This window comes from Haliotis rufescens, unplaced genomic scaffold, assembly GCF_023055435.1.
Source record: "Haliotis rufescens isolate VD_foot unplaced genomic scaffold, xgHalRufe1.0.p SCAF_12, whole genome shotgun sequence".
NCBI classification, from domain to species: Eukaryota; Metazoa; Mollusca; class Gastropoda; order Lepetellida; family Haliotidae; genus Haliotis; species Haliotis rufescens.
The window spans coordinates 19,106,445-19,125,439 of record NW_025963802.1 but is presented as its reverse complement, the minus strand read 5'-3'; the positions used below and the strand labels follow the sequence as shown (position 1 = coordinate 19,125,439).

The window sequence follows — 18,995 nt, the reverse complement described above, 5'->3', positions numbered from 1 at the left end:
CAATAATCTCGTGCACACGAGGTTATACTGTATTTATTCGATACGAGACATTTTACAAGAGGGACTGTCAGAAAACAATGAAAGGGGCAATGGAACGCGCCGAATTAATGGCAATACGATACTGTACGTCATTTTTACCCAATCAATGTTAGCTGTTTATGCAGATTGAACAAATATAAAAAAAAATGTCGTGAAGAAACTGATTGATTATCGTAATATCGACAGCATCTTCGACACTACTTACAACACGAAACTCATTACACAAAAAGACTGTTTCGATGACTATACAAACTCCTCGGAACAAAGCCAGTTAACGTTGAAGCGCTGGACCACCGTGAACGTCCGGGTTAGAAGAGTGAGTGAGTGAGTGAGTTAGATTTAACGCCGCTTTTAACAGTATTCCAGTTATATCACGGCGTGTCAGCTTAATGTGGGAGGAAAGCCCGAAGTGATGCAGGTCTCAGACGCTTACCACTTCGGTGAAACCCACGAGCACGGGTATGGTGCTGACAAACCTAGAAACATAATCGGGGCGAACCGGGATTCGAACCCACAATCATAGGTTTCTGGCGTGCCCAAGGGACGGAACTCTGCACAGCGAATCGCGGCGCCTTAGACGACTGGGCAACCCGTGCTCCCTCCGGGTTAGAAGAGGTCTTCAGCAACCTGTGCTTGGAGTTAGAGGCGGGCGGTGGGGTAGCCTTGAGGTTAAAGGGTTCGCTATTCACGACGAAGACTCGGGTTCGATTCCCAACATTGATACAATGTGTGAAGCCTATTTCTGGTGTCCCCCGTCGAGATTTTGCTATAAAAAAAAAAAAAATTAAAAAAAAGGGGGGCGTAAAACCATACTCACTCAAGCACTCACTCATAAGAGGCGACTAACGGGATCAGGTGACCAGGGCCACGTTCCACAAAGCGATCGTAGCGCAATGATGATCGTAACTCCCATAATTTAACAAAGACTTACGACTGTCGTAGTGCTGCGATTGCTTTGTGGAACAAGGACCAGGTTAGTTGACTAGGTCGATGTATGTCATCATATCCCAACTGCGTAGATCGATGCTCATGATCTCAATCACTGAATTGTCTGGCCCAGACTCGATTATCTACAGATCGCCGTCATATAGCTAGTCAAACAACAAACAAACAACCTAGAACGCTTGACAAGAAGCCACCCGTGAGACTCTCTTTAAAACTGCATGGTATATGTCATTATAATTGCCCAGACTTGGATATTAATGTATATCGCCTCCTACAACTCAATCAAACGATTCTAATGACGATTTCATCAACTTGACCTACAGACGGTCCTCTGACGTTTTAGGAGTAGCTGGAACTATTAGGCAAATTTCTGTGAGGAAACTCCGGTGCCTGTTCAATGCCGCATTGTGATATCATTGATTATACAGATTTGTAGCAATCACAGTACCCAGCAGGAAATGACTGAGTCCAACTGGGGTTCTGGGCGTTAATCACACTCGGGGCCAAGGTGAGAAGACTAGGAGCAAGTGCGCGGAGGTGCCGAGATGAGATGTCCCTGTACACGCAGGTAAGTTCAGTTAGATGAGATATATACATACACATCTTTATAAACGACGATCATTTGGCTAAAATACAACTATTTCTGAAATATTGACAACTGTGATGACGCAAGTTTCACATTTCTCCACCGTATTATTATTATGTAGTAATCGTCGGTTCATTTATTTCAGCTTAAGCAAAATATAGTGACGTCAGATTTCTATAGACAGTTATATAACAAGTCATCTTGTTATTCTGTGTAAGATCATATTTAAAGTTTCTTTTAGAAACTAGGGCCGGTGGGTTAGCCTTTTGGCTCGTCACGCCGAAGACCCGGGTTCGATTCCCCACATGGGTACACTGTGTGAAGCCCATTTTCCGGTGTGATATTGCTAAAAGCGGTATAAAACCATACTCACTTACTCACTTTTAGAAACTGTAGTATCGGTGAAAGCAGGATGAAGGTAATAATTTCAATAGCTTTCACATTCTTTAAAATACTGGTACCGTTTTCAAGCAATGTCGACATGTGGAATCTTTGTTTTCTCTTGTTTACTGGCGATAGGTGAATTTGTTCAATTCTGTTGATGTTTTTCAAAATGTGTATAGAATTCTTAAAATTAAAAAAAAATCTCTGAATTTACAAAAAGAAAAAAATGTACTGGTTTGCTCATTTTATTACTTTAAATAACTTAAAACGTTCTTATATATCTCATTACCATTTCTCTGATCTAACAAATAGTTAACTGAGAGCTTATGTTATATGTCTTTCAGTCATTACAGTGGAGTTAATAGGGGCTTATTCAGTAGTTATTTTGTTTAGACCCATTGATATAGTGCTCTTCATTCACAGTTAATCCTTTTGCGATGTTGAGAAAGATGTCACAGAGAAGATTATCGGTGTTGTTTGTTGTCATGGCAATAGACGCTGTCGGATCCGCCATAGGTATGTTAAAATGCAACCTATTTAATTTGATACATGAAATGTTTTGGGGGTAATGTTATTCACATATCGTTGACCACGACATGAAGGGGACATAAATCACGCAGGTAGCAAAATCCAATACAAAACTATCCCACTGTGGCAGCTGTCGGATGAGGAAGCGTGTTGAAAGCCGCCATGAACACTTCATTTTAATTAAGTGATTGGATTTGTGCTGGATTATGGTAGGGATAATATAGGATTCGAACCAATGACTAGCGGTCCCAGGTAGCTTAAGGGCACGAGCGACCACGCCCAGCAGCAACACAGACATCCACATTAAAGGATACACCGTGAACATTGGACAACGGTTCCTCACGCGTTTGACGTCAGGATTGGGACACAAATGTAACGTTATTGCTCACACAGATGATGACGTCAGGGACCGACCATTATTATATATTCGGGGAGTAGGTGGTAGCTTATTTTTGCTTTTTAAAAAACCAACCAAGATATATTTTCGCTCACTGTTGAACACAAACGTTAAAATCTCTGACAGGAGGAGCTGGTCAATTCTATTTTTACACACCTTTCCCGGACATACATTATACCCAGTTTGGGGAAAACCCAACCAACATCAATTTCAAATGGAAGGCCCCTTCCTATACGCATGTGATACGCTGTTCGACACATATTATGACGCCCCTTGACGCATGTGATACGCTGTTCGACACATATTATGACGTCCCTTGACGCATGTGATACGCTGTTCGACACATATTATGACGCCCCTTGGCGCATGTGATACGCTGTTCGACACATATTATGACGCCCCTTGACGCATGTGATACGCTGTTCGACACATATTATGACGCCCCTTGACGCATGTGATACGCTGTTCGACACATATTATGACGTCCCTTGACGCATGTGATACGCTGTTCGACACATATTATGACGCCCCTTGGCGCATGTGATACGCTGTTCGACACATATTATGACGCCCCTTGACGCATGTGATACGCTGTTCGACACATATTATGACGCCCCTTGACGCATGTGATACGCTGTTCGACACATATTATGACGCCCCTTGGCGCATGTGATACGCTGTTCGACATATATTATGGCGCCCCTTGACGCATGTGATACGCTGTTCGACACATATTATGACGCCCCTTGACGCATGTGATACGCTGTTCGACATATATTATGGCGCCCCTTGACGCATGTGATACGCTGTTCGACACATATTATGACGCCCCTAAACGTAGAGGATGACATTGTTCGACAAGCGATTTCGTTGACGATGATCGACACAAGTGATGACGCCGGGGGATGAGTATATTACGCAAATACGCAGCTTATCTGTAACTCTGATTATTGCACAAAGCGGCGGACTGTACTAGATCCAGGAGACAAAGTTTGCCAGCCATTGGTTGTATATATAACCATTTGAACAGTCTCATCTTGCACTTCTCTTGCTCCAATGCACTGCTTATATTTGTTGATCAACGATCATTTTGCTTTTACATAATAAAGTATGAAACCATAATCTGTTGATTTAAAGTTAGTGCTTGAATTCTTTTAACCATCAGTATATCAATCTGTTTCCAAGTGTGGAGGACGGTGTTCATGATGAAGACAAACAGCGTCATCACCCCGAGTCAGCTATTCGACAACGTGGGCGGACTCGCCCCTACCACATCCCTCACAAGTTACTCTTCCGTGTTTGACCTCGCTGCGGCCCACGATGAGTTCAGAAGCGACGCCATCGACAACTGGGAGATCGAAAATAAAACTGTTGTACGTTGGCGAAGGTCTTCGGTTTAATTATGACTAAGATAAAACGCGAATTAAGGATGGTAATAGCAAACATGAAATGATATAAACATAAGGTTTCAATGTTTGGACCAAATGTCAATAACATCAAATATGGCAATGCGAGGTATGCACATATGCGCTCGACAATCAGAATCTGATTGAATATGTTTCAGAGAAAAAAATACAAATGAAAAAGGTCATCCATATTGCCAAGGTTTAGACGAACAAGGGGGATAGGTCTATGGATATACAACTTCTTTATCACACATGTATATACCCTTACATCTTCACATACCTGACACGTGAAGATCCGGGGTTGAATAGGTCTTCAGCAACCCATGCTTGCAGTAAAAGCTAGGCGACTATGCTTGTCATAAGAGGCGTCTTACGGGATCGGGTGATCAGGCTCGCCGACTTGGTTGATGCAGGTCATCAATCCCAATTACGTGGAACGATGCTCATGATATCAATCACTGGATTGTCAATTCACAGACCGCCGTCATATAGCTGGAACATTGCTCAGTGCGGCGTTAAACAACAAACCAACCGACTTCAAATATCTGTACATCAACGGTGTGAGTATCTTCACCGAAACGTCGCATTAAGTAACAAAGAAGTTGTATATCCATAGAATTATCTCCCTTGTTTATCATTCGAACTTTAAATGCTACTTAAAGAAACGTTTAGACGGTTTTACAATTTAATCGCCCACAATTCCAAACAATGGTAAACATTAACAACCAAAAATAATACAACTTGTAGTTTTACATAAACGTTTGCTTGTCGTAAGAGGCGACTGACGGGATCGATGCTCATGATATCAATCACTGGATTGCCTGGTCCAGACTCGATTATTTACAGACCGCCGTCATATAAGCTTGAGTGCGCCGTAAAACAACAACAAACCAACATAAATGTTTGCATGTCTCTAGTATATAAACATCGTTCATCCCCACGCTTGTATGTCAAGGTTTGATAGCTGCGGTAACCGTATCTCTATGCTGCTCACTATAAACGATTTTGATTTTGACTTGTCGCTACACAAACCTCCGGGCTGTTTTCATGGTGTAAACAAAACCTAACTTGTTGGTATATAGGTAGGAGCACACTTCAGCACAGAGATGTGCTTGCCGCGGCTAAGGTTTGAGAGAGGCATTCTTGTATGCAGCCAGGAAATAGTCGGACAGAAGCTTAACCACGACACAGTAGTAAAATTCAGATATCAAGTGTAGACTTATGGCTTTCTCGTTAACGATTACACCAGTAAACCACATGGCTGCTTCTAATATGTTGCAGTGATGACATTGTTAGATCTTCGCTACTATCATATCACATTGATTTGTGTTCGTATACAAACCTAGGTCGTTATTATCCAAAGCTTGGCATGGGCTTCACGGTAGGGCCGTAGTCGAAAGGGCTGCAACTCGCTGTGCAGAGTTACGTCCCCAATCCGTGCCAGGATGCGCTTGTAGTGGGTTCGAATCCCGGATTTGATTGGATTATGTTCCAGGATCTATCATCACCATACACACGCTCGTGGGTTTCTAGGACTGTGTCACTTGGGCTATCCTCCATGCCGTGATGTAACTGCTGAACAGTTTAAAGCGGTGTTGAACCCAACTCACTCACCGGGTACTCTCGAGATAGTACCACTATGTCTAACTACCCGGAAATTCCAAACATGCCATCAGGGCCCCGTTCCACAAAGCTATCGTAGCGCTAAGATGATCGTAACGCCCATTCTTGAGCAAAGGCTTATGACAGTCGTAGCTCTACGATCGCTTTGTGGAACGGGGACCTGCTGACTGATTATGCGTCGTACGTATTACTGACGGATTGGATTATTGCTCACCTTATAGACCACTGGATTTCCACGTTCGAGTACTTTACACGACATTGTGAAACACTCTAATACTACGCCCTTCAGCGTTAAACACACTTCACTGGCTTACTGTAGACAGGTCGGTTAAAACAAAACGGTGCTTTATCACGAATATACATAACTAGCTCATGTATACATTAAGCTATTAGGGGGCACCGGTGGCCCAGTAGATTACGTCGTTACAATTCGCTGTGGAGAGTTGCGTCCCCTTAGGGCGTGCCCGCAACCTGTGATGGTAGGTTCTAACGTCTGTTAATGTTTCCATGTTGTTTCAGCGAAAGTGGTAAACTTCACAAACCTGAAACACTTCAGGCTTTCCTCCCACGTCAAGCTGACACGCCGTGATGTTGCTAAAATATTTTTCATCAGCGTTCAACCGAACTCACTCACTCATCAGCCATACTGATAATGTTGTATTCTTTCCTCAGGTAAGGCTGTCGGTGTTCAACCTGCACGGCGACGTCATGTGGTACACCGACCTAGACGGACTCGGCAGTAACCTCATCAACTGGAACAGAGCGAGCCGTTTTGAAGGCAGTTCCGACCGAAAAATGGCGGAAAACCAAGACCGCCTGCAGATCACGTGAGACTTTGATCAGAGACCATAAAATAAATGTATTTCATGGTCTCTGCTTTGACGAAGTTGTTCATCCGGGTACGCTGCATCCGCCAACCAAGTGTACCCGGATGTTGTTAGGGTCATTCAAAACATGCTTGGATCCTGTCTGTCAGGGTATAACTAGCTACGCGTACCAACAGTAGAACCAGTTAATGCCTCGACCCTGTTGGCAATATGTCTCCAGCAATTTATGCTGGTCGTAAGAAGGTGATAGGGTGGTCAGGCTCCGAGATTTGTTTGATTGCGTGTCATCGTACCTCGTCGGCGTGAATCGTTGCTCATAATATCAATCACTGGCTTTTCTGGTCCAGACTCGATTATTTACAAGCCTCCGTCATATAGCAGGAATATTGCTGACGAACAAACAAACAACAGTGGTATTCCCCCAATGACAGGCATGTCGAGTTTAGTCAGATGTGTATACCACTCAAAAGAAGTTACAGAGCACCCGTTTTTTCATATGAGTGTGGGTGTTCTTTAACCTGTTTTGAGTAGTATAGGTTCTATGCGCTCATATCATGTCGTGTTATGAGAGAAAAAATATCTCAATCTTGCGTTAGTCCAAATCCGGAAGTAATTACCCGTAAGGCTATGGGTGTTAGACGTACATTGCAAACGATTTATTGTATAACTTGTCTGTCCCTAGCTTCAACACGTCTGGGGTGTTTGTGAACCGACCTGACGACAACATGGGGTGGTTGTGGATGGAGCAGATCGCAGATCACCAGCGGATCCTCATCACAAACACAGGCCCTAAAGCCTACCCCACAAGTAATGCATTTATCACTGAATTTAGATATTATTTCGTGAAGAATATACAGTAAACTACGGTTATAACGAACACGCTTATAACGAACTAACGGATATAACGAACTAACTTTTTAGTCCCGACTATTTGCTGTAGTTATACTGTATATATGCTTATAACGAATTACGGTTATAACGAACTAAAATTAGTAGTCCCTTTGAGTTCGTTATAACCGTAGTTTACTGTACGTGAAAATATTTTGATATAGACGTTACATATTCTGACTCTCACCCCCAGAATTTGATAAGAAATGACGATAATACAAAAAGGCAAATCAATAATGGATACAATCATGCGAGATTAACAGTAACAATATTTTCTTTAACTTCTTTTGAATAGTATTGATACATGTCATCCCAGTGTGACATTAACGAATTTCGCGCGGTTTTATCGAAAGGATATTCAAAAAAGGGAAGTAACTCTGCCTAGCTGTCTCATTCTTGTTTTCCGAATGTTCATTTGTTTGTATTTGCTGATGAACACATTGTTATTCTCCAAGCACTGAAGTGGCTTAGTGGCAACAGCAGTGTGGCAATACCATTTACTGACTCCATGTCAGATGTATGGGCTACTGGGTCTGGGGAAGCTAGGTCTAGAAGTGACAGTGTATGACAACAGAAGTTGGTCGCTTTTCTCAACTCAAAGTCTTTATATCGTGATGTGGTATGGATTCCAGCCCATGTTGGGAAATGACTGACAATCTTGACAAGTCAGATTTAACAAAGAAAAGGGTATCTCCTTGTGAAAAAGTAAACCATGTCCACAGGATCTTAAGTCCTGTATCCGCAGGTCGTTGGTAGAGCTGTGACTCGGGTCATCTGAGTTCAAGATTCGCCGACGTGATGAAGTTATGCTCATGTGGCATCAGTGCTTATCACAGTATTTTAGCCATAACTACTTACCGAATGTTCTTAAATGATAAATGATTTAATCATTTATCACGTTTTCCAAATTTTACAGGCTTCATACCAAAAAGCAACTCGGTCCAGGTTGCAGAAAACCGAAACAACCCGACACTTAACTTCACATTTGCAGCAGGAAACTCCATTTCTTGGGGGGTAAGTTGTATGTTGATGACCTCAAACTGGTGTGAATTCCGCAGAGTGAGTGAGTGAGAATGATTTAACGCCGCTTTTAGCAATATTCCAGGAATATAAACATCCAGTAAACATTTTGTAACAGGTAGGAGAGATTGAATTGAGATTGATGAAAATGTGTTGTTAAACACACACTCCAGATTTTTTTAGCTACTGAGTATTTATGTATTTACTCACATGTTGCCATTCACATTGAGCATTAATCATCTTTGGGTATTCAATACTGCCTTAGGTCCATGCATGGGGTATTTTCAAACCAGTCAAACAACCTTTTTTGAACATCATTCCCTCACAATGCTGTTTCAGATTACTTGCATCTCTCCATTTGATTCCCCAAGTCACATATCGCATGAGCTCACAACAGTGATACATATAAATATATGTATTTGTTTATTATTATTTATTTATATATTTATTATTATTTATTTATTTTATTTAAGTTACAATAAGCTGCACTATTCACTGCAGGAGAGTTCATGTATACGTCAGACCTGCACACGATCAGTAAATAAAGGTACGCAATCTGAAAAGGCAACATTCGGTAATTGCGTAGAGTTTAAAATTGATTTTGTTAATGAATATTTTGTATTTGTCCACAAATAACACAAAATCAATTAGGTTCTGGTGATTTATTGTGCGTATTGTACGCTAATACGCAGCTTATGTGTCTTTGAGTTGAAGACTTAAAGGAGCATATTGTTTGTTTCACGTTTTTGTACGGGACAGATTATTGCCAGTTTCTATTCTAAAATATTTCGTGTCTCGGTCTGTTTTGATGTCTGCACCTCTCCCGTCCCTCGATATGAAGGGAAACTCGAACTCCATCTCTTTACTGCCTCTTGCATCCGAGAACGTCTCACAAATAGCCAATTCCCTTCCACTGATGTACCCACCTGAGCGCGTGACAGAGTGAAAAGAAACTATCCACAAGAGAGATGACGTCAACTTTCCTCGTACAATGGGCTCTGCTTTGAGGAGAGATTTGTCGCTTTTATTTATACATATGCTAATATACGCGGGAACTAACCTAACCCTGCCCTGGTTAAACCTCTTCGCGTCAATTTGGCTCAAACCGGCTGAGCATGCAGTTTTTTTACCTATACTAGCTGACACCATCAGACCATCTTCCCGAGGCAAGTGAGTTAACTGGGCTAGGCTGGAATTTCTGGGCACGATCCAGTGGCTATTACGAATTATGTCCCTTCTATTGACCAATCAAATTCCACCTCTCATATCACTTGCTTTCGCTTCAAACAAAATGGCGGCGTCCAGTCTGATCAATAATCAAGATCTATATTGTAATAAAACAGGTCTTACCTCGCGAAGTGCATCAAATCACGTGAGCACCTTGATTAGAAATATGAACAGATTTGGAAAATATCTGTAGACGCCCAGTTGACGGTACACATGTTTTACAAATCCTGCAATCAACCAAAATTTGCACCGCAGTTTTACGAACCGGATGTCGATTTTGTTACGTGATTCTACTATGCATAGACTCGTTAGTCGAGCCAAAACATAACTCCATAATTGCAGCCTTGTTCGGCAAGGGTGGAAACTAGACTTTTATTGTCAGTTAACTCCTTTGCCTCGGGAAGATACTATCAGACGTACATCCGAGGAACGTCTCCGTGCGAGCGTGTTGTAATAAAAAGAATTCCCCAAAAGAGAGCCAGGTTCCACTCGTCTTCGAATCTTATAGGGAAAGTCAGGGAAAGCATGCAATTATGTTTTACCAAAGAATATCCACGTTAGAGCATGCCAGTCCCTGTAGTTAATTCAAGGGTACAGGGAGTGTGTATATAAGGTATAATTGAGATAAGCTGCTCAAGAGGCGACTAAGCGATGTTTTTTGGTTGGGAGAGAATAAAGGAAAAGGGTGCAGCCATTGGCTAAGCGGTACATATTTGACTTCAGTTCGCCTGGTCCTTTGCTGGCTACGTGGTGGGGTTTTCCCTACAGAGGACGTCATCCGGTCACCTGACGGAGTTCAGACTCGCCTACAGCGACGAGGACGGATGTCTCGCCAAGTACCCGGATGCGTACACAACATACAAGGACGATACTGGGACAGAGAAGGTAAGGACAACCAGTGTTGATTCTTTGGAACGCGTAAGTATGCAAGTTTTTAAATATCAGTTCATTAGTATCGTAACAAGAATGTACATTCAACAAAAAACAATCAAGTTCTTATTTCGCAGTTCACGCCTTTCCACTAAACCTCATGTGACGTCATCCCATTGTTCTGCAGGACTTTTCTCCTGTGAGCAAGTGCGTGGATGCGATCAAGCGACTTTGAATATACATAGGGATCTAAGGTTTTACTTGAATCCAAAGTAATACCTGTTCTGATGAACTGTATCATTAATTTCGAATCTAATGTTGATTTTTTTTCCCCCTGGTTAAAGGTAAAGATTTCTGTCACATGCAAATTCAATGACGAGAATCGAACCTGCAACCACGTGTATCATGTTTAGTTCTGTAACCCAGTGCATTCCCTCTGAGCCACCGGGGCTGGTGATGAAGTAAAGGTTCAGTGAGCGCAAGGTTTGTGACAGGGTGCGTCACCCACAGGTTTGTGCTCATGTAATGCACATGCTAGCATATTATTGAGCGTTACAGGGATATAATTTATCAAACACCGAAATCATATTTGACTACTGTGTGAATCAGTCAAAGAAGGTGTCAGTTTGTAAGTCCGTTCGTGGCCTGGAATTCGGTCTTGATGATAGTCGGACCTCCGAGGTTGGTCGAAAAGTGCCATTTCGGGCCTATCGGCCGCCGGTCTTGCTTTTCGACCTATCCCCCTCGAGTCTTACAACTCTCACCGAGACCAAAATCGTGGTCGTGTGTCTTCACATATTCAATGTTTAGAGATATAACTTGCTTGGAAGAATTACCTGTACCGAGCAAGAACACGTAGAAATGTGTAAACTTTAATTACTTAAGAATTGGACCCGTGAAGATCCAGGGTAGAGTAGGTCTTCACCAATCTATGCTTGCCGTAAAAGGCGACTATGCTTGTCGTAAGAGGCGACTAACGGGATCGGTTGGTCAGGCTCGCTGACTAGGTTGATGCATGTCATCGTATCCCAATTGCATTGATCGATGCTCATGATGTCAATCACTGGATTGTCTGGTCCAGACTCGATTATTTACAGACCGCCGTCATATAGCTGGAATATTGCTGAGTGCGGCGTTAAACAACAAACCAACCAACCATCGTATCCTAATTGCATTGATCGATGCTCATGATGTCAATCACTGGATTGTCTGGTCCAGACTTGATTATTTACAGACCGCCGTCATATAGCTGGACTATTGCTGAGTGCGGCCTTAAACAACAGACAAACAAACTTAAGAATTGACTTTCACTTTGTGTGAGTTCACTGAAGTACTCACTCACTCACTGACTGTTTTGGTGTTTCAGGTGTTCCTCCCCGTGTACAACAGTGACGTGGCCGAATTTCCCTCCGTCACCTTCTATGCCAAATGTATACGCATCTCCAAAAATAATGGAATAGGCCAACCTGCAATTATATTTCCGATTTATTTGTCGAAAGGTGTGTTGAGGTCAGGACACACGAAAGTAACGCAGCGCGCCGTCAGGCAAATATCAATTTGTTATGCAACCCACACTGACTGAAAGGGGAATCCCCTACGTGACACGTCAATTCCAAACAGACAGACAATTTGATCAAAGAGGGTCAAACATCACGAAGAACACGGTTCAGAAACATTCATTGTTTCATTTGCTAAATTGTACAAACAGTAACCTTGTTACGCCTGAATCACACATTCGGGGAATTGTTCATTTTCGAGGAAGAGAAGCAAGTGAATCAAGCGACCTATATGGTCTCCAATAAGTGGAAAACCACATGTCACATTCCACCTTTATCGCGGCGTGTCAGCCTAATGTGGGAGGAAAGCCCGAAGCGATGCAGGTCTCACACGTTTACCACTGCGGTGAAACCCACGAGCACGGGTATGGTCCTGACAAATCTAGACACATAATCGGGTCGAGCCGGGATACGAACCCATATTCGGAATAGGCGTGCCCAAGGGACGCAACTCTGCACAGCGAGTCGCGGCGCCTTAGACGACTGGGCCACTCGTGCCCCCTACAACTGTGTAACTTTATAACTATATGCAACCAAAATAAATGCATTTTCAGCGACACAAACTTGTATCACGCCTGACACTGACTCAACATGTTTCCTTTCACGGCTTTTCCTGTTGATGGCATTTTACCTGTAATGTAAACAGAATAAATAAAGTTTAGTATTCTCTCCATTGTATCTACAAACTATCCTCTTCTTTGTGCTGCCTCAGTGTGGGTTAAATGTACATGTGTATTGCTTTGACACGCTGTGCTGCTTGAATGTGGCTCGACCTTTAGACGTGTAAGCCGATATGAAAGCGTCGTACATTTCGAATGTTTAATATAACCGGACGTGTTTTGTAAAGATTATTCTTGGGGCACAAATGATTATACAAAGTCTGGGTAAGTAGTGCTTAGAAAATCTACGGAAGCCTTTTCGGGAAGCCTTGAAAATTCAAGATTCTAAGATGAAATCTCAAGATACATAAGTTGAAATTTCAAAATATTAACTTGAAATTGAAAGATATAGAGCTTCCTAGGAATATTTTTATCATATTGTATATATTTGTTAGTTCATTGTTCTGGTGAAGGCAGGTTGTTAAGTAGTGGTGAATCTTGAAATCTAGTACACTGAGGTTACAAGAAAAAATGGAAAAGCCCCCAAAGGCTTCCATAGAAATCTGTCAATTAGATTGAAACACGTGCAAACATTGTATATGGTGTTGTGCATGGCACTGGTCTAAAGGCACAAGACCAGAGAAATAATTAGAAATCTGTCAAAGTTTAAGAGAAAACAATTAAATAGATGTTTCGATATTTCTGTTTCAGAGACCTATGTGGAAGGTGCAATGTTTGGGATACAGTGGGGCAGAGGTAGGAAGTGTGGACAGTTCAATATCTTTGTCGTAAACGATTGTTCTTTTGTACCCCATTGTACTAACTGTTCATTTTTGTCACCAAAATAAGCCCACGAGGATTGAGTATCTGCTTTAGTCAATCGAGCTACAGAGTCTAGTGGATAGTGGATAGTGGATGTTACCACTGTGGAGTAAACATATTCATGTGATACCACACCCGAGAACATCCGGGGTAGAATAGGTCTTCAGCAACCCATGCTTGTCGTAAGAGGCGACTAACGGGATCGGGTGGTCAGGCTGGCTGACATGGTTGATGCATATCATCGGATCCCATTTGCGTAGATCGATGCTCATGATGTCCATCACTGTATTGTCTGGTCCAGACTCGATAATTTACAGACTGCTGTCATATAGCTGGAATATTGCTTTGTGCAGCGTTAAACAACAAACAAACGAAATGAAATACTACTATGAAGTTTCCGCTCAGCAAATGAGAATCAGGTGGTTCGAGTCATGCCCCGACGTGTTTCGTGAGGCGTTGCTCAATCAATCACGGGTTTCTTCTGGTCCAGACTCGATTAGTTACAAACTGCCGTGATATTGCTGGAACATTGCTGGGTGTGGCATTAAACAACATTCACTCACATGTGCTATAGCAAAACGAACACCGCCCAGCGGTTTACAGACAAGACCGAGGCAGAGTGACGAGGATGTCCTAATATATAGGCACTGGGAGCAGAATAGGTTCTCAGTGCTTTTGTCATGTCGTATGAGACGACCAATCTGTGGATCGGGTGGACACTAATTATGCCCTCGTACCTTGATAAAGTGGATGCCCACAAATTAACGACTGTTCCTTCAAACCCCTTTGTGGTATTGGGGTAGCCTTGTATAATTTCGTTCCCCTTGGCTACAATTCTCTTTCTCGTCGTCCAAGGCGCTGCAATTTGCTGTGCAGAGTTATCTCCCTTAAGCGTGTCAGAAACCTGTGATCGTGGGTTCGAATCCCGGTTCGCCCTGATCATATTGCTAGGTTTGTCAGTACCTAAACTGTGCTCGTGGGTTTCACCGAACTGGTGAACGCCTAAGGCCTGAATCACTATTGGCTTTATTGATTTAGTGAGTGTGTGAGTTAGATTTAACGCCGCTTTTAACAGTATTCCAGTCATATCGCGGCGTGTCAGCTTTATGTGGGAGGAAAGCCCGAAGTGATGCAGGTCTCAGACGTTTACCACTTCGGTGAAACCCACAAGCACGGGTATGGTGCTGACAAACCTAGAAACATAATCGGGTCGAACCGGGATTCGAACCCACAATCATAGGTCTCTGGTGTGCCCAAGGGACGCAACTCTGCACAGCGAATTGCGGCGCCTTAGACGACTGGGCCACCCGTGCCCCCTGCCGCGATATTACTAAAATACTGTCTAAAGAGGCTCTAAAGAACTCTGAGATACTGTTTTGTGTTCGGTAGACGCTGAAGAGAACCCACTGAGGGATGCATTAAATGAGATTGAGGAGGAGCTAACAGTTGACAAGACTGAGACAGCCCAGTACAAGAGTAAGTTCACCAGCGCCGTAGACAACCGAGGCTCAGTCGTCGTATTCGGAGTCGCAGGCATCATCGTATTTCTCATGATCATCCTCGGCATCGTTCTCCTCGACCTGTCAACATTGTCCAGGCAGATGCGGTTCATGAAGAGAAATTTCGGCGACTTTAAGAAGTTGCTTCGTCATTTGCACTACATGTACAGAAGCAAGGCCGTGTTTCGTGGAGGTACAAAGAAGACAACGCCGCGCAAGGTTGACGTGAAACAAGTCAAGGTTGACATAATTCAGGGATCAGGGTCGGGAACAACTGTCAAAAACATAGCGGCAACATCCTCATCGAACACATCCGGCATGAAATCGAAACCAGGGAAAACTGGGGTTAAAAAGTCAAAGTTCAAGAAGAGCGTGAAGAACATAATCACCAAGAAGAAGACTCCGGTGACACTAACTAAGATATCAGAATGAACCACTCGGCACTTTTCGATCTTTTCCGTCGCTTTCGTAAGGCATAAATAGGCCCATTCATCACCACTCGCCTATGTCTTGCATTAAAAAATATACGGTAACCCAAGACACATGAATGTTTTCAATCATACTGTTTAATACTGCTAGTCCCGATGTGTTTTCAATAGCATCTGGAATATACATATGACATATGGGGAAAATATACCTGAATCATCACGCAACGAGTTGACAATTCTTCTAGCTATGCGCGTTTGCGCTTAGACTGAACCCAGTCGCCACGAAAGGGGTATGAGTCGCTATTCGGTTTGTCCCGGAAGAACACGAGTTGGTCACGAATGAAATGGGTCTGGTTATGTGTCAAGGCTATTTACGCCGGGTACGTTTGATGTTTGTCCATGTTGTGGATCGTGAATACCTTTCGTTAGCTGTTTGTGCCGTATAAGACATTCCGTTGTTGTGTCGTCATGAAATGTGTATTTTCGTGACGCGCATTCCGTGTTCTAGTGACCAGTTGTCATGGAAACTCATGCATGAATTACGTCTGTTTATACATTCCCGTACATGGCATTCTTGACTACCTGTGGAAACACGAGCCAAGAAACCGGTGAAAACAAAATGATAATATTCATGACAATAATAACTGACGAATCACAATAAACTACGACTAAGAATGATCGCTATGTTGTGTTTGATCTGTTAGCTTGTATTGTGTTCGATCTGTTGGTGTGTGTGTTCGATCTGATAGGGTGTTGTGTTCGATCTGTTACTGTGTGTGTCCGAGAGAGAATTATGCTGCCCTTGTTGGGCGATTACGGGGTAAAATTGAGACTGTGATACGGGAGAGGCTGAGAGTATGGCACCCTTCTGTTCCAAAACGCGAATAAGCTCTATCCGGAACCAATTCCGAACGCTGATGTCATTGTAGCTGTGGAGAACGTTTTGGACAGCCAAGAAAAGGAAGTCTACGAAACTGGGATAAAATCCCCCCAACATCGTTGGCAAAAGTGTATCAATGTGGAAGTGGATATTTTGATTATTTAAATGTCTTTGGGTCCAGGTTTTTTATGTGAGGCTTCGAACACCAATCACCCCCGGGGCCGGTATTTTACCGACTTGCATGTACTCTATTACAGACAATGGTCGCAATGGTCACACTTGTGAGTAGAGCTTCAATAAGATTCTTCTTAGATTCCAGCCATCTTACGGGGGGTACATCAGTGTACCCACGACTGTCCCACGTTGGGTATCAAACCAGGATCTTCGGGGTCTTTACGGAGCTTCAACCACGAGGCTATGTAACGCCCCCACAATAGCGAAAGTAAAGCTGCCTATGTATTTATATATTCAAGGACATTTCAGGGTAGATAAAACATCATTTTTGGGGTGTATTTCGAAACGTCGGTCTGTACATTTATGAGTGAGTGGGTATGGCTTGACGCCGCTTTTAGCAATATTCCAGCAATATCTTGGCTCCGGACACCAGAAATGAGCTTCACACATTGTACCCATGTGGGGAATCGAACCCGGGTCTTCGGCGTGACGAGAGGACGCTGTAACCACTAGGCTACCCCACCGCCCCGTACATTTATAAAGAGAACCTGGATGTTATTTTACGCCGCACTAATCAAGGTTCCACCTGTACCACGGCGGCCTGTAAATAGTCGAGTCTGGAACCGGGAAACCAGTGAATGAAAGAAATCAGACGTCGATGACAATCAATCCGCCATATCACAGCGCCTAAGTCACCGACCCAGGTTCATTGACCCTTACCACACCCACAACCTACCTGGGTCTGACTGACGGAGTATTGTGACATAAATTTTATGGTCCATGGACCCGTTCCACAATGCGATATAACATAGCGCTAAGGTGTCCATAACTGCCATACTTTAACATAGACAGACGATAGTCGTAGCGCTAAGATCGTTTTGTGGAACGGCATCAGGCGATGTGGTAGTCTAGTGGTTAAGGCGTTCGCTCGTCACGCACAAGGCCCGGGATCGATTCCCCACATTGGTACAATGTGTGAAGCCCATTTCTGGTGTCCATGATGTCCATATGTTACAGTCAATTTGCAAAATGTGATTAACTGAGGCAAATTTTAAAAGCATACTCATAAAATGCATAAATATTATATGCAGGTATTTAATAAATTGCCTAAGTAAATCACTCTTCTTACAAGCGGACTGAAAAATCTGTCCATTTATTTGACAGATTGACTAAAAGTTATTAAGAAGTTCTAAAGGGCTTAAAATCATCACTAATTGTACTATGATTAGAAATATATCTATATATCTATATATATACTTAATGTCATTTGCTTTTAATCCTTTCAGATGAAATTTAACATAAAAATGTTTGGAATTAGTTGTCAGATAATAGAAATGGACAGATTTTTCAGTCAAATTTGTATAACGGAAATATTTAGCCGTTTTGTAAATTGCCAAAGTGAAAATTTCAGTCATTTTGCACATTGACTGTAACATCTACAGTGCGGAAATGGTACTGACCGCTGTGGTCACTGACCCCCGATTCTGCTTAGTCATCCATTACAATAAAGCATGCTTGACCTAATAATCCCCGGAATGTCCATGTGGAATATACATGAAGAAACTGACGACCTCAATACATATTCTCTGTATGAAGAATTGTGTGTGAATATTCTCGGAGACATACGGCATAATTATCCAGTGACCTGCATAAACGGTCCCAAGCAGTCTTTGTAATATATGGCCTCATTTGTCCAACAGGTGTCTGGTACAAAGTTACCAAGTACTAAAAGGTCACTAGATTCAATAGTGTCTTGTGTAGACGAAATAAGCGTTTCATATATGCAGTTGGTGTCTTTGTGCTCTGTTATGAATGCCTAAAGACCATAATGGCAGGGGGGAGATTAATGTCGAAGACATTATAGCTGCCCAGAATAGGAAAGGTAATTTGCTGGGTTATGTGAAGTTGACAATGTCAGAAGCACTGTCGGCAGGACACAAACAGAACAGGTACCAGTGTACCGATGCCATGTTCAGTCAGTTATATAAATTGGTTTAGGAGCGTATTCCTGCTAATAGAGAACGGAGAAAAAAACGGAAATTCTTAACAATAGTCAATAGTTAAGTTTAACGCCGCTTTGAACAGTATTGTATTTAAATATAAACCGTAAACGTCAAAGAATAAACAGTCTCTATTGTCTGTCGAAACATATTCCATTGGGCGTAAAAGGCAACATCAGAAACCATAAAATTGATAGTCTCTGGCAACATATTTATGAAAATTATATGAATGGATCACTCAAAAACAATGATGACACCTGGTCTTCGCTGAAAGGTTAAGCAAGACCTGTTCTACCC

At 42.6% G+C, this 18,995-nt stretch overlaps 1 protein-coding gene across 1 annotated transcript; it reads left to right on the top strand.

The window, feature by feature from the left end:
• The first annotated feature begins 1,494 nt into the window (after positions 1-1,494).
• Positions 1,495-16,319, top strand: LOC124138535. The gene is made up of 10 exons (XM_046505241.2): positions 1,495-1,552; positions 2,378-2,470; positions 4,065-4,252; positions 6,581-6,735; positions 7,418-7,542; positions 8,540-8,637; positions 10,594-10,755; positions 12,107-12,239; positions 13,607-13,651; positions 15,107-16,319. The coding sequence occupies exons 2-10, from the start codon at positions 2,392-2,394 to the stop codon at positions 15,646-15,648; spliced, it is 1,527 nt and encodes a 508-aa protein (XP_046361197.2). The 5' UTR covers positions 1,495-1,552; positions 2,378-2,391; the 3' UTR covers positions 15,649-16,319.
• Positions 16,320-18,995: the final 2,676 nt, after the last annotated feature.